The sequence below is a fragment of the Ochotona curzoniae genome, unplaced genomic scaffold (genome assembly GCF_017591425.1).
Source record: "Ochotona curzoniae isolate NIBS_2020 unplaced genomic scaffold, NIBS_Ocur_1.0 contig_2699, whole genome shotgun sequence".
NCBI classification, from domain to species: domain Eukaryota; kingdom Metazoa; phylum Chordata; class Mammalia; order Lagomorpha; family Ochotonidae; genus Ochotona; species Ochotona curzoniae.
Genome location: NW_024465561.1, coordinates 9,782,445 through 9,797,036, shown reverse-complemented (window position 1 = coordinate 9,797,036; position 14,592 = coordinate 9,782,445). Strand labels below are relative to the sequence as shown.

The 14,592-nt window shown below is 51.5% G+C and overlaps 1 protein-coding gene and 1 pseudogene across 1 annotated transcript; one reads left to right on the top strand and one right to left on the bottom strand.

Annotated features, from left to right (window-relative positions):
- Positions 1–1,378: 1,378 nt before the first annotated feature.
- On the bottom strand, positions 1,379–6,484 carry LOC121153914 (protein C19orf12 homolog). The gene is made up of 2 exons (XM_040976682.1): positions 6,325–6,484; positions 1,379–1,641 (listed from the first exon to the last, which is right to left on the bottom strand). Exons 1-2 carry the CDS (start codon positions 6,482–6,484, stop codon positions 1,379–1,381), a joined length of 423 nt encoding a protein of 140 aa, XP_040832616.1.
- A 1,127-nt stretch (positions 6,485–7,611) lies between these two features.
- Positions 7,612–8,388, top strand: LOC121153817 (annotated as a pseudogene).
- The last annotated feature ends 6,204 nt before the right edge of the window (positions 8,389–14,592 follow it).

Sequence of the window (14,592 nt, the reverse complement as noted above, 5' to 3'; positions counted from 1 at the left end):
CTGGCCAGCACTGGGCAGGGAGGGATGGTCCTCTGAAGGGTGAGTTTCCTGTGGACTGCACCCCAGGAGGCCCGTCCGGGTGTGGCCATGTCCTGGCAGTGCAGCATGAGTGGGCAGGTAGGTGCCAGTGTCCCCAAGAGGCGAGCTGAGATCCAATTGGGTGTCTCATTGAAACTGAGACTCTTTCTCAGCAACTTCCTGAGAAGTCTTTCTTCCAGTTTTCAATGTCTTTACCTTTATGATACTAAACAGAACAACTGTGAAGTCCTCACAAGGAAAGCGCGCGTGGGAAGGACCCTGACTGAGGACTGTCAGTTGGAGGGGCCGGGGTGGAGGGCACATCTGGCAGGAAGAGCAGGAAGGGTCCCCCTCAGCCTCCTGGACAGTGGCCCCTGCCTCCACCCCCTCCGCCAGCACATATATGCCCAAAGGGACTTTGCCACCTGCAGGAGTGTGGCCATAGAGCACCTGATGGATGTTGGGGCAGCCCCTGGAAGGACCCGTGGCTCAGGGCTCACCCTGCACATTTCTTGGCATGGGGTCCCAGGACATTCAGCTTGGCTCCCTCCACCCACGGACTGGCTGGGCCGCCTCCAGGCCTGCAGTCCCAGGAGAGGGTCCCAAGGCCTCACCCTGCCCAGGTGCTTGGTTGCCCACACAGGGTGGCAGGGCAGGGAGCTGGCCAACCTGGGGGCTGCAGGGACAGGCACCAGAGTGTTGGCCTAGGAGGGGAGCTGTCCATTCTTCTAGAAACCCACCAATCAAAGTTTTCCTTTCAGTCTCATTCAAAGGCCTTTCAATGTCAGAAATACTTCACAAGGAACATGTGGAAGAGCGACTGTTCAGATTTATTGTCACTTGAAGCAGAATGAGGGCAATCTGTAGGCTGCAGACACTCCTTATACTGGGCAAAACAAACATTTGGACTACCCTGATTCCTCAGGTTGGAAAGCAACACCCCTGCGTGGACTAGGTGGTTGTTCTATGGGCTGAGCGCCCTCCCCCACTTCTGGGGCAGGGTCAGGAGTACACCCAGGAGGTCACATCATTATTCATGGAGCGCTCCAGGTCTTTCCTGCACAGGTGCTTGGGAGGGAAGAAGGCAGAGAGAACTGTGTTGGGGCCATGACGACTTCCTCTAGCCGCCCAAGCACCTAAAATGCAACTCAGAAACCTGCCCCATGGGCCTAGGCCGGGGGTGCCTGCACCTTTCGCCAACTTCTGGGTCAGAGGGCAGCCAGGGCACACTGGGAAATAACTTCTGGAAAATGTCTCAGCATAGCAGTATCTTCTCAGGCGGGAGACCACTCCAGGCAGAGAGGACATTCAGAGCCTCCCCTGGACCACAACCCCTCTGAGAGTCACTAGGCAGGGTGGCCTATTCATCATAGCGGATCTTGGCCGGCAGCTTCTTGATGAAGTAGCGTGCCAACATGGCCAGCAGCTTCTGTACGGGCTCGCTGACCTTCCCCTGCATGACGTGCTGAACAAGGTCATCCCAGTTCACATGCCGCATGATGGCAAGGACTTCATTATAGAGTTTCCGCTTCTCGGCCGGGGGCAGCTCCATTAGGATCTGAGGCACGGGCTGGAACTGTCCACTCATCATCCAGAAACCTAGCAGGCCCCCGACCAACCCACCTGGAAAACAAGGGAGCCAGCAGTTAGGCCTGCAGACACATGCCAGCCTCAGCTTCTCGCTGAGCCCATGAGGAGGGGCCAGTGGTGGAGCTGGTCGGGTGGGCTCAGCTCTGCAGGCAGCAGGCAGGGCAGACCTCTGCTGCCCCTGCCTGTGGGAATGGATATCCAAGTGCCCCTTGTCCTGATGGCAGCACCAATGTGGAGCAAAGCACAGCTGCCTGTGAGCCAAGTCTTCCTCAAGTGGCTTCCCACACCATCTCCTGCCTTGCAGACAAGGGAGCTGAGCTGCATAGAGGCCCTGGAGGACAAGTGGCTCAGTGGTGAGACCCTGCTTCCTCCCCTGGGTGTCTGACACACTCCTTGCCCTGGAACCTAGGAAACTTTCCCTGAACTCAGGAGGTTAGAGGACCCAGGAGCCCCTCCCATGGATCATGCCATGGCATGGCCTACTGTTGGGGGCACTGACCATTTCCTGCCTTTGATTGACCCTTTGCCCTGATTGGTCTGCCTTGGTATCTTTAAACTGATTGGACAAGTTTAACAGATAAACCAGGGGCTTGGCGGAGGAGGGGCTGGAGTATAACGGACTTAGCAGTCTTAGCGGTTCACAACAGAAGATCGGAATAAAGCGCCTTGGAGACTCTCTCAAGTGTTGGGTGATTTCTTCTGCGGGATGAGAGGACCCCCGATATTTGGTGCCGTGACTCGGATAGAAGATAACTGGCGCTGTGAATCGGATAGAAGTCAGCTGGTGAACGCCGGTAAGGTAAGCTGAGCAGATCGCTCAGGGAGCCGCTTACAGCGGGAATTAGTTTACAACTGAGCTTTTTGCTCAGGAAGCCCCAGCAGCGAGTTTGGGGGCCCATTTAAGCTGAGGTTTCGGGTTACCTCAGGGAGCTGCTGATAGCAGCAGGGACATGCACGTCAAGTTCGTGGGGTAGCGACCATTAAAGCTCGGGTCTAGAGACCATTCAGATTCATTCAGGTTCACTCACGATCGTGTTTACCGCCCACTCACAATTGTGTTTACTGCCCAGTCATGATCGCGTTTACCACCCATTTACAATCGCGTTTACCGCCCATTCACGATTGTGGTTTACCACCATTCAGCATCGCGGTTTACCACCATTCAGGGTCGGGGTTTACCGCCATTCAGGGTTGCTATTTAACGACCATTCAGGTTGGTGGTTTAGCAAGCCCATTCAAGTTCACGGTTAATGATTTATCAATTTTGCGATTTGACGATCAGTCAAGTTTGCAGGTTAGCGATGATCAGAGATGTTAGAAATAAGGGCAAATTAAATTCCTCAGTGCACGTGCAGCCTTTATTGCAGAAACTGCTGACGGTACTGTTGTTTTTGCAAACTATGCAGAGGATCGCCCCTTGGTTTCTGGAGATGAGTCTTTTGATTCTGCCACAATGGGAGCACTTAGGCAGAGACTTATCTAAGGTAGAACAGCAGGAGCCCCTTCCTCCAGGAACGGTCAGGTTCTGGACATTGATTAAGTCTTGCCTGACAGATGGCACTGATAAATTCAGACGACTTATACAGGAAGGTGAGAAAGACTTATGGAGATGCAAAAAAAAAAAAATCAGAATGGATGGTTTAAAGACCCTTAATGATTTCCAACAGGTATTGGAGCATATTAATTGGATCTGACCATATTTTTGTATTATTAGACAATGCCAAAATTGTGTCCCATTTTTATCCCAGCCTTGCTTTGGGGTTAATCCCCGTGGTCTTAGGCCTAATCATATATGGCAGATGGATGTTACCCATGTTCCCAGTTTTGGTCACTTTTCTTTTATTCATGTCTCTATTGATACCTGCTCTGGGGTTCTTTATGCCTCAGCTCATACAGGGGAAAAGGTTCAAGATGTTATATCTCATTGCCTTCAGGCTTTTGCAGCCTGGGGCGTCCTCCAATTTTATAAGACTGATAATGGACCTGCCTATACAGCCAAAGCATTTGATAAGTTTTGTTCTGAATTTGCGATTAAACACTCTACTGGTATCCCATATAATCCCACAGGCGAGGCTGTGGTAGAGCATGCCCATGCAACTCTCAAAGCATTATTAATAAAACAAAAAGGGGGAGTAGGAGCCACCCTATATCCCAATAGTCCTAAATATCAATTGGCTTTAGTTACTTATATTTTTAATTTTTTGATTATGGATTTGGATGGCCATTCTGCTGCCGAACACCATGCTGTTGGCGCAGGCCCCTGCAAAGATTGGGTGATGTGGAAGGATGTTTTAACAAAACAATGGATGGGCCCGCATCCTGTCTTACGATGGATGCGAGGAGTGGTTTGTATTTTTCCGCAGGATTCTGATGGACAGGTGTGGGTGCCAGAACGTTTGACGCGCGTGATAAGAAAGCCAGAGCAAGATGAACCTGTGGACGTGGTGGATGCTGACCAGCCTGATGTTCATTCAGATACCGAGAGGAGACAGCCAGAATCTCCAGCTAAAACTGCACCATAAAAGGTGTGCAGCAAATATTGACTCGCTGTCTAGGGCCTTGGAAATGGCCCCCAGAATGGACTGCTGTCAAAGTACTGTGACTCCTAGAAGAGTAGCACCTGGTCTTGCTGTGACCAATTTATTTCCTACCTGTTCAAATTCTGCCTTTGTGGGGTATAACTATACACATGGTAACCTTGTTCAATCTGTTTCTGCTAAGTCTGGGAATGTCTGGGTACTTTGCACTAGTAGGGGTGGGTGTTAAGATATATCAGCTTTTGCATTTATTGATAAGGTAGTGATAAGAAATTGTAATTATTGTAGTAATAGTTCTAGAATATGGGAAGAAGATGTTAAAGTTAATTGCAGTCGTGATGTTATCTATAATGCTATTTATGTATGTGTACAAGCTCCATTTATGTTTATTGTTTCCATAAGTGCTAATGTTACCCTTTTGAATTGCTCCGTAGTTAAGTGAGCCCTTAACCAGTGTTGGAAGGGCTCTGGCACTGCGGTGCTGCTACGCATTCCACAACTTATTTCCATCATATGGCGACATCCTGTGTGCTTAGTCTACCTGGAATGTGTGTGACTCCCTCTATTGTCACCAATGGCTCCCGAGCATTGAATTTGTCCAGAGAGTTATCCACTATGCTATTCCCTAATGGAAGCTGGTCCATACGATTTGATAATTTGACTTAGGAACTAAGATCCCAAAATATAGCAATAAATAGCACCAAAGCAGAGATTGCCATGGTAGAGCAATGGACAAATTGTATACTAAAGGATCTTTCCTTTGCACACCAGTGGGCTGGTATAGTAGGCCTGGGCCTTATCTTATTAATTATAATTCTTTGGGGTCTGTGGATGCTTCATCCTTGAGCACAGCATCAGCAGCAGTAACAGCAGCTGCTAGTGCAAGCTGTGCTTGCACTTCACAACAGAGAATCCCCAGAAGTCTGGCTAGGCATGCTGGACTGGTAGCCAGAGACGGGTAAGTATCCGATACTGCTTCACCAACCTAAGACAGGCGCCACGTTCCTAGCCACGTGGTTAGCCCATGACAGGTAAGGGGAGCCCAAACTGGGAAAACCTAAGACAGGCACGGGCCCTTGCTTAATAAAACAAGAAGAGGGAGCTATTGGGGGCACTGACCATTTCCTGCCCTGTGATTGGCCCTTTGCCCTGATTGGTCTGCCTTGGTATCTTTAAGCTGATTGGACAAGTTTAACAGATAAACCAGGGGCTTGGCGGGGGAGGGGCTGGAGCATAACGGACTTAGCGGTCATAATGGTTCACAACAGAAGATCGGAATAAAGCGCCTTGGAGACTCTCTCAAGTGTTGGGTGATTTCTTCTGCGGGACGGGAGGACCCCCGATAGCCTACCTGCCCTCTGACAGGGGCACACCACCATTTCCAACTGCAAACTTGTGTTAAAGTGAGGGTGTGCTCTGGGTAAGGTTCCACACCCGTGGGAGGGGCCTGAGAGTATGAGTCCAGACTCAAGGACCTTCAGGAGCTGGGCAGGTACACAACAGGAGGGAAGTGGGCAGATAGGGCGTGCGATAACATTGAAGGGGCAGCTGCCAGTCTTGTCAGCCAATTCCTGCCACACACAACATGGGATTTGCATCTTAAGATGCCTGTGTTCTGAAATAGCAGTAATCAGATATCTAAGGGTGCAGCCCGTCTGGCCTCCAGGACTCAGGCCTGCAGAACGAACTGAGAAATGAGCCAAGCTCTCATTCCCACCCATTGCAGGCTGCCCAGGAGGGCCGGCCCTGGGGCAGAGGCGCTGTCTGTGCTGTTCCCTGCACGGACTTTGTGCTTCCAGAAGGAGGACGCGCCAGCTGCTGCAGACCAGCCATGCAACCTCTGCTCGTGGTCACATGTGCCGCAGACACCAGCTTCCTTCCTGGCTCCCTTCCAAAATGACCTGTGATGCTGCTGCTGAGCGAACCCAGAACCCATGGACACAGGCCGGTAGGGGAGCGGGGAGGCTGGGGCCAGGGTCCCCCCAACCTGCCTGCGAGAGCAGACTAGTGCTGGAGGTGTGGGAGACATGGGCACTTCTGAGCCGTTCACAGGCTAGATTCCATACACACACTCATTCCACAGAGGAGAGGCCACTGAGTCCTCGTCCCTGTGTGCACCCTTCCCCTTCAGAACACCCTCCCGGCTGGCCTCACTGGCCCAGCAAGACACCTCACTTACCGATAACAATTCCTGGTGGACCACCCAGCAAGCCACCCATGAATACCACAGCTCCTGCGACCAGGGCGCCCTTGAGCGAGTGCTTGAAAGCCACTCTCATTTTTCTCTTCTCAGAGAGGGTGCACAACAGCTTCATGACGTCTTCCACCATGACGGGCATCCTGGTTGGACTTGGGGAAGGACAAAGGAGACAGTTCTTGTGAGTAGATGAGTCCCTTTGTTCTGGAGGGGGCAGCGGCCCCACTGCGTGTCATGGGAGAAGCCCCTGGCCCAGGAATGCAGAATGTGGCTAATCACTTGCAAACAGAAGCAGCAGTGGGATGAAGGCCTCCTGGCTCAGGGCAGATACAGGGGACCCCTGCACTCGGGTGCTCGGCACATCCATTCAGAGGCAGTGCTGACCCTTCCTGCCGCAGCTGCTCCTCCTTCAGCTGAGCCCACACTGACCTGCGGAGCCTGGCGTGTGCCATGATGTCTCAAGGGCCTCATGGCTCCTTCTGTGTCATAGGGCATCTGCAGCAATCATAGCATGGTAGAACAGCATGGGACTCACAAATGGCACTGTCAGGCACCTCACCTCTGGCTCTCAGAAGACACAAGGTGCCTAGGCTGGATGTGGCATTGCCGCAGGCTCCCAAGGGCTCTCAGTGACACAGACACACACACACACACACACACACACACACACACACACACACACACACAGGCACACACACATCCTTGCTTCCCCTATTGCTCCACACACGGGCCACCTGACAGCACACACAGGGCAGGCACTTTGTGCCCTGCTCTCAGCCAAGGCAAACTGAGGGGCCAGCCAGAGCATCCGGGCCCCTGCCACCCATGTGGGAGACCTGGAATGGCTCTGGCCTGCCAGCCCTGTTGCTGGCATTTGGAGAGGGAGCCAGTAGATGGGGGGCTGATCTCACTCCTTCTATCATTCTCCACCTTTTAAGTAACTGAAAACAAATCAACATCTAAACCACTCAGGGACAAGATGAAGCAATCAGAGACTGAGTAAACTGAGGCAAGGAGCAGGTGCATGCACGGATGTCCTTCCTCCTCCTTTTTTTTTTAATAACAATAAATTCAATCCTCCCAGCACATGCGGGGCTTCCTGAAGACGTGCGAGCTGCACGCACAGAAGGAGGCTCCTGGAGCTCCTGGGGTCTGAGGGCTGGTGGCTGAGTTGGCACCCTGGGTGCTTGCCCTGGACACGGTAGAGGCAGCTGAATCTGCAACCCCCCAGCTGCAGCAGCTGTTAGGAAGCCGGACTGGGGGTAAAAAATGAAGAACAAGATTGCTGCTGTTGTCTTCTTTTTCTCAAGACTGGCTTGAAAGCATGACAAGTTGAAAAAACGGCATTTGAGATGTTTGCTGAGAAACTGACTCTAATACTGCAAGAGAAATATAAAAATCACTGGAATCCAGAAACGTCATCAATTGGCAGGCCTACAGGTGCATTCGTGTCAGTATGTTTCAGAGAGTTGATCCTAATGTCCTGAAGGCCCTGGGAAAATAGCTGCATCTTATACAGTGACCTAGGCCTGCCAAAGGAGCTCACTCTCTGGGTGGACCCATGTGAACTGTGCTGTCGGTATAGAGAGAAGAACAATGCATTCATTGTTGCCAGCTTTGAACATGAGGATGAGAATAAGGGTGAAATCTCCAAGAAAGTTACCAGGGCTCTTGATAAAGTTACCTCTGATTATCATTCGGGATCATCTTCTTCAGATGAAGAAACAAGTAAGGAAATGGAAGTGAAACCCAGCTCTGTGCCTGCAGCTCCAAGCCCTGTGTACCAGATATCAGAACTGATATTACCACCATGTGGCATGGTGATATTTCCAATGTGGCATCCGTTGCCCAGACAAAAGCCCGGAACGTACTGAGGGAATGGTCATCAGATTCGCTATCCTCCTCCTGTTCCCTTTGGTTACCCAAATCAGGGAAGGAAGAATAAACCATTCTGCCCAATTCCAGTGACATGGGTGCCCCCTCCTCCATTGTGACTGGAATCACTGGATTAAACCTCACTTGTTAGCACCTCACAAGCTTCTTTGATTCTGTTGGTGTAATGCTGAAACCTTACTACACATTACAAGTTAAAACTTCAATTTCATAGTGGTGAAGTTAGATGGACAAAATCATCAAAATTATTTTTATAAAGAAGTTATAGAGAATAATATTTTAAAATATATATATATGCACATTAGATATATTGATACAGTTTGGGAAAATTTATTAAAATTAGTCAAGTGCCTGAGTTTTTAATATTGGACTTGAGTATATATATTTTGTGCATCAACTCTGCTGGAGATGAGAACACTGTAGGAGTGGACCATTTGTTCTAGTCCCTTAAGACATTTACTTAATAAATAGTATATAACTTATTTATACACAAGGAATTCTGTTTTATGTCATTATTTAGAAGAATTTCATAGAATCACGTAGCTGCAAATAAAATGTAGTTTGAGAAATCAAAATAAAATAGCAAACTTTGTTTCTTCCTCTTTTTAAATTTTTTTATTGCTTCTGTGTTGGAAAGGCAGGGTTACGGAGATAAAGAAATTCAGAGAAAGAGAAAGAGAGAGAATCTTCCATCCACTGGTTTGCTCCTCAAATGCAGCAAAGGGCAGAACCAATCCAGGAGCTTCTCCTGGGTCTCCAACCTGGGACACAATGAACAAGTCCCACAAAGACTTGATCATCCCCTGCTGCCTTCCCAGGTCATAGTAAAGAGCTGGATCAGAAGTGGAACAGCCAGGACTTGAACTGGGGCCCATACAGGATGCTGGTGCTGTGGGCAGCAGCTTTACCTGCTGTGGCCACGGCCCTGGCCCTAAGGGATGGCGTTTTTATTTTTTAAGTTTTATTTTGTTTTCATTACCAAGTCAGAGAAACAGAGAGGTGGGGAGACAGAGAGGAAGATCTTCCATCCGATGCTTTAGTCCCCAGGTGAGCATAACAGCCAATCTGAAGCCAGGAGCCAGGAATTTCTTCCATGTCTCCCACGTGGGTACAAGGTCATAAGCCTTTGGGCTATCCTAGTTTGCTTTCCCAGGTAAAGAGCAGGAAGCAGGATGGAAAGTGGAGATGCCTGGATTAGAACTGGCTACCATATGGGATTCTGGCTCATTGAAGGCAAAGACTTTAGCCACTAGGCCATGCCGCCCGGGCCAGGGATGGTGTTTTAATCTAATGACCTTTAGAATAATTGCCAGAGTCAGGGTACTTAATACCGCTGCCAGGAAACTTGACATACTACCTGCCCTGTGATGGAACAAGCAGGAATCAGAAGCTGTCAGGCTGACAGTGCCAGGAGAAAGTCTCACGCCACTGAGCTGGATCCTCTCCTTCACATACCGATTGTTCTCACAGTTCTGTCTTCATCAACTTCCTGCCCTTTCCTAGCTGAATGCTGCCACGGCTGCTACAGGCCTGGGATGGAGGGAGTGGGGGCAGACTCCACTGCTCAGCAGCTCTGGCTTACGTGACCTGCACGGACCCCAAGTCCGAGGTCTGACGTGGCACGGATCCAGCCCTGGGAGCTAATGCCAGAGTGCAGAACACCATGCACCCACCTGGCCGCCTCGTGCTGGGTGCTCAGAGCTTCTTGGCAGCCCCAGGAAGGGCAGAGCGTGGCCCCTGCACACTTTCCTTCCTTCTTTCCTCTGACACTCCACATCTGTGACTCCCCTGGCACACAGGAATCTCTCAGGTCTGTGTCAGATCCGGGGTGGGGAAAGAGTCTGTGTTTGCGGGCAGCAAGACGCTACAAGGACACGGAGCGGGACTGGGTGCTGGCGCTTTCACTCACTCCTTCCTGCGCGTGCTGCACGAGGCTCTCTCCAGATGTGTCTGTTTGGCCAAGCGGCAGGTGGAAGGCAACGGAGCGGAGGCCTGACAGGGCTGTCCAAGGACTGGAAGACACGCAAGTGACCAGTCCCTGCCTTGGCTACCTGGTATCCAGTTGGCTGGACAGGCTCCTCCCTGGAAAGTGTGGTGAAGGATTTTGCACAACAATGTTGCTTATCCCAGGGAAGGCGCTGGACCTGGCCAAGGCCCCACCCAGAAAGGGGGAGCCTGTGGGGTGTATCACTTGGTTTTCCTTGGTCTTGAAAAACCATGCCAATAAAATTAGTCTAATGTCAAATATAAATTAAGACAGCCAAAGGAGTTACTCTCACGGTGAAACCTCTCAAAAGGCTGAAATCCTGCCGGTAAACTGAGTCACCTGCCTTTGCAGCAGCTCTGGTTTATGTACAAGCTACTCATCCTGCCAATTACAGCACACCTGTTTGCCCAGGACTGGGAAGGGCCCTCCAGAGGCGAGACTTTGACCCCAGACCCTCAAGGGCTAATCAGGCTTCCAAAGCCACCCCAACCTCCACTGAGCCCAGGCGAGGGAGGACCTGACTTCTGCTGCACTTCAAGAAGCTGCACCTTGGGATCCAGCGCAACAGCATAGCAGTTAAAGTCCTGGCCTTGACACAGCGGGATTCCACATGGGCACCGGCTCTAATCCCAGAGACCCTGTTTTCCATCCAGCTCCCTGCCTGTGTGGCTTGGGAATGCAGTCGAGGACAGCCCAAAGCCCTCCACCCCACAGTTCCTTGAAGCATTCTAGAAGTCATTGCACCAAAGACTCTGATGGAAGCCAGGTGTAACCCCAGCTCCTGAGCCTCTGCTTTAAAAGCTCCGCTGCCTGAGGTCTCCGGGCTCGCCCTCCCAGTGCAGGCTCCTGGTGTGCACTGGACAAGAAGGGGTGTCGCAGGGAGCAGGAGGACACTCAGAGGGCACAGGCCTCACAGGGGAGGGAGGGAGGCCTCCTCCCCACCCAGATCACACTTGTTTCACACTCACAGCTGCCCATCAACAGGCCCACGTCACAGGAAGTCCAGCTGCTAGGCGCTAGAGGAGGCAAAGGTCAACCGGAAGTTGTAAGCACCCTGTTTTGGCTCTTGTGGTGGTTGAGAGGGAAGGTCTCTGCTTGGCACAGGGAGATCTGCCCACTCTGGGGGCCTGGGGACTGGGGGGGCTTCAGGGCAACACAGACCTCCACACACCATTTTACAAAATACAAACAAGGAGACCAAAGGCGCGTTCTTCTCTGGGGAACCAAACCTCATCTTCCCACCAGCACATGCCCCAGCACCGTGCTCACGAGTGGACCCCAGCAGCGAGCACCAAGGGGTGAGCTCGTAGTTACCAACATTGGAATGCAGCATGTTAAGCCCCTGTCTGTGGCACTGGTATCCCATATGGGTGCTAGTTCAAGTCCTGGCTGTTCCACTTCCAATTCAACTTCCTGCTCATGCCCCTGGGAACACAGCAAAACAAGGTCCTAGTGCTTGGGATTCTGAACTCCCATGGAGACCCAGGAAAAAGCTCCTGGCTTCCGCTGGGCACGGCCTTAGCTGTGGTCACTGAAGACATCTAGGGAGTAAGGCAGCAGATTTCTTCTTCTCCTTTTCTTTCTTTCTTTTCTTTTCTTTCATCCTTTTCTTTTTTCTTTCTTTCTTTCTTTTTTTCTTTCTTTCTTCCCTTCTTTCTTTCTTTCCTTCTCTCTCACTCTAAGTCTCTCCTCTATGTCTCTCTTTTTTCCACTCCAACAGCACCTTTCAAATAAATTTATACGTTACATAATCCCAGCAACCTGCTGGTGGCCTCGGAAAGTAGCAGAGGATGGCCCAAGGCCCTGGGATGCTGTACCCACATGGAAGGCCCACAAGAAGCTCCTGGCTCCTGATTTTGGATCAGCTCAGTTCTCACCATTTTGGGCATTTGAGGAGTGAATCCATTAATGGTAGACCTTCTCTATCTTTCCTCTTCTTTCTTTCTTTCTTTTTTAAGCTTTATTTATCTTTATTGGAAGGCAGATATATAGATTGGAGAAGAGATAGAGAGGAAGATCTTCTCTCTGATGATTCACTCCCCAAGTGAGCAAATCAGCTAGTACTGTGCCAATCTGAAGCTAAGATCTCATATCGTCTACTCTCATGTGGGTGCAGGGTCCCAAGGTCTTGGTCCATCCTGGCCTGCTTTCCCAGGTAACATGCAGGGAGCTGGGTGGGAAGTGGAGCTACTGGGATTAGAACTGGCGCCCATATCGGACCCCGGCGCAATCAAGCGAGAACTTTAGCCGCTATGCCAGGGTGCCGGCCCTATCTTTCCTTCTCAATGTAAATCTCTTTCAAATAATAATCAAAATAAATAAATAAATAAATCTTGAAATTTATGGTATCTTCTGAAATTTCTGCTTTTCTGGGAAGCCATGCAATCTTAGGCTATCATGGCTGAGAAGGGCCTGACCTGCACCCCATTCCCAAACCCAAACACATACACACACACACAGCAGGCACTGGCATCTCTGCCACAGCACCACCAGCCCCTGCACCTGATCCACCTCACAGCCTCTAAAAGCATCCCCAGTGGCTCTGGAAAAGGCTACAGCAGCCTCCCAACCGCACTCAAACCAACCACACTGATTCTTCCTGGTCACCTGCCAGGGCAAGGCCAGGCGTGCTGCCCTAAGCAGGTGTTGTGCTGGGACAGCACCCACACCAAGGGACTGTGGGAGCACCTGAGTCCTAAAGTCATGTTTCCTCATATGGAAAATGAAAAACACCGAGAGCGTTCACCCTGGCACCGTGAGGGTCGGGCCAGCGGCAGGAACGGGACCTCAAATCCCTCCCAGGACTCCAGGCCCGATGCGCCAGGGGCGCACCCTCCCTGTGCCAGCGTAGAGTGGGAAGCCAGAGGCCAAAGACCAAGTGCTGGCCCTTGCTCTCAGCCACGCCTTTACCTGGTGGTCAGGCTGACCTCTTGCTCAGCTGCTTCCTCTTCCTTTTTCTCTATCTTCTTCTTTTCCATGCTTTTCTCCTTCTGCTTCTGTTTCTCTTTCTCCTTCTTCCTCTTCTCCTTCTCCTTCTGCTTCTCCTTCTGCTTCTCCTTCTGCTTCTCCTTCTGCCTCTCCTTCTGCTTCTCCTTCTGCTTCTCCTTCTCCTTCTGCTTCTCCTTCTGCTTCTCCTTCTGCTTCTCCTTCTGCTTCTCCTTCTCCTTCTCCTTCTTCCTCTTCTCCTTCTCCTTCTGCTTCTCCTTCTGCTTCTGCTTCACTTCCTTTCCCTCTTTCTCTTTCTCTTCCTCGGCTGTGTCCCCAGGTAGGGTGTCCAGGTTGGTGTCCCTAGCGGTAGTGGTGTCACTGTTGGAGTACCAGGGTTCCCAGTTGGCCGCTATGGTGGTAGTGGTGTCTTTGCCACTCCAACCAGGGAGGCGGTCTCTGAAAGCTTTTTTAGGCAGAAGAGGGCGGGCATCCTCACAGGTCAAGGGGGTGGAGGTGTCTATGGTATTGTCCCTGGTGGTGGTCTCAGTGGTGTACACGTTGTTGAACCTGCCAGTGGCAATGTCCATGGTCTTGGCGGTGGCTGTGTCTGTGCTGGTAGTGGCAGTGTCCCAGGCACTGCTGCTGGCTCTGGCCCAGGTGGTGGTAGTAGTTGAAGAGCTGGCCCCGCCTCCCTGGCCCCACCTCCCTGCCTTCTGCAACTGGCTCCCAGGGCATTCAAGATCAACTGCTGCTAGTCTCAGAGTCCAGAAGTCGCCTGCCAGGGCAGGATCCTTGGGCACTGGCCGGGACTCGTGGCCTCGGGCCTGGCTGTCCCTTCGATAGGCAATGGGGAGGGGGAGGACCAGAGCTGACTGGACCTGGAAAGGGGTTAGCTCAGCTGGGAGTCCACCCTGCCCTTCACCCGCTCCCTCCCCCACGTACCTGTGGGGCTCCCAGCAGACCTTCCTCACCTTGAAAGGGAACCACTGGGTGGCACATGCTTTCCTGGGTAGGGACAGGTCATAGGAACACTGGCGGGTCGACATGACAGGTTCAAGCTTTCTGTGATTGTAAGTGAACAAATATATAGATGAAAGGACTTTTAAAAGAGATTTGTCTAATTTTATTTGAAAGGCAGATTTTACAGAAATTTCTGTCATCCCTGGTACATTCCCCAGATGCCACAGTGGCCAGAGCTGAGCCAGTCCTGGAGCCCTGAGCTCCTGTGGGTCCCAGAGCTGAGCCAGTCCTGGAGCCCCGAGATCCCTGTGGGTCCCGGAGCTGAGCCAGTCCTGGAGCCCCGAGCTCCTGTGGGTCTCGGAGCTGAGCCAGTCCTGGAGCCCCGAGCTCCTGTGGGTCTCGGAGCTGAGCCAGTCCTGGAGCCCCGAGCTCCTGTGGTCTCCCACATGAGTGTTGCATCCCAGGGACTTGGGCCATCCTCT

Excerpts from the sequence above, each read along its gene's own strand:
- LOC121153914 (XM_040976682.1), bottom strand. The coding sequence starts at position 6,484 with ATGCCCGTCATGGTGGAAGACGTCATGAAGCTGTTGTGCACCCTCTCT. Across the intron at positions 1,642-6,324 it reads TCCACCAGGAATTGTTATCG|GTGGGTTGGTCGGGGGCCTG; the intron begins GTAAGTGAGGTG and ends CTTGTTTTCCAG.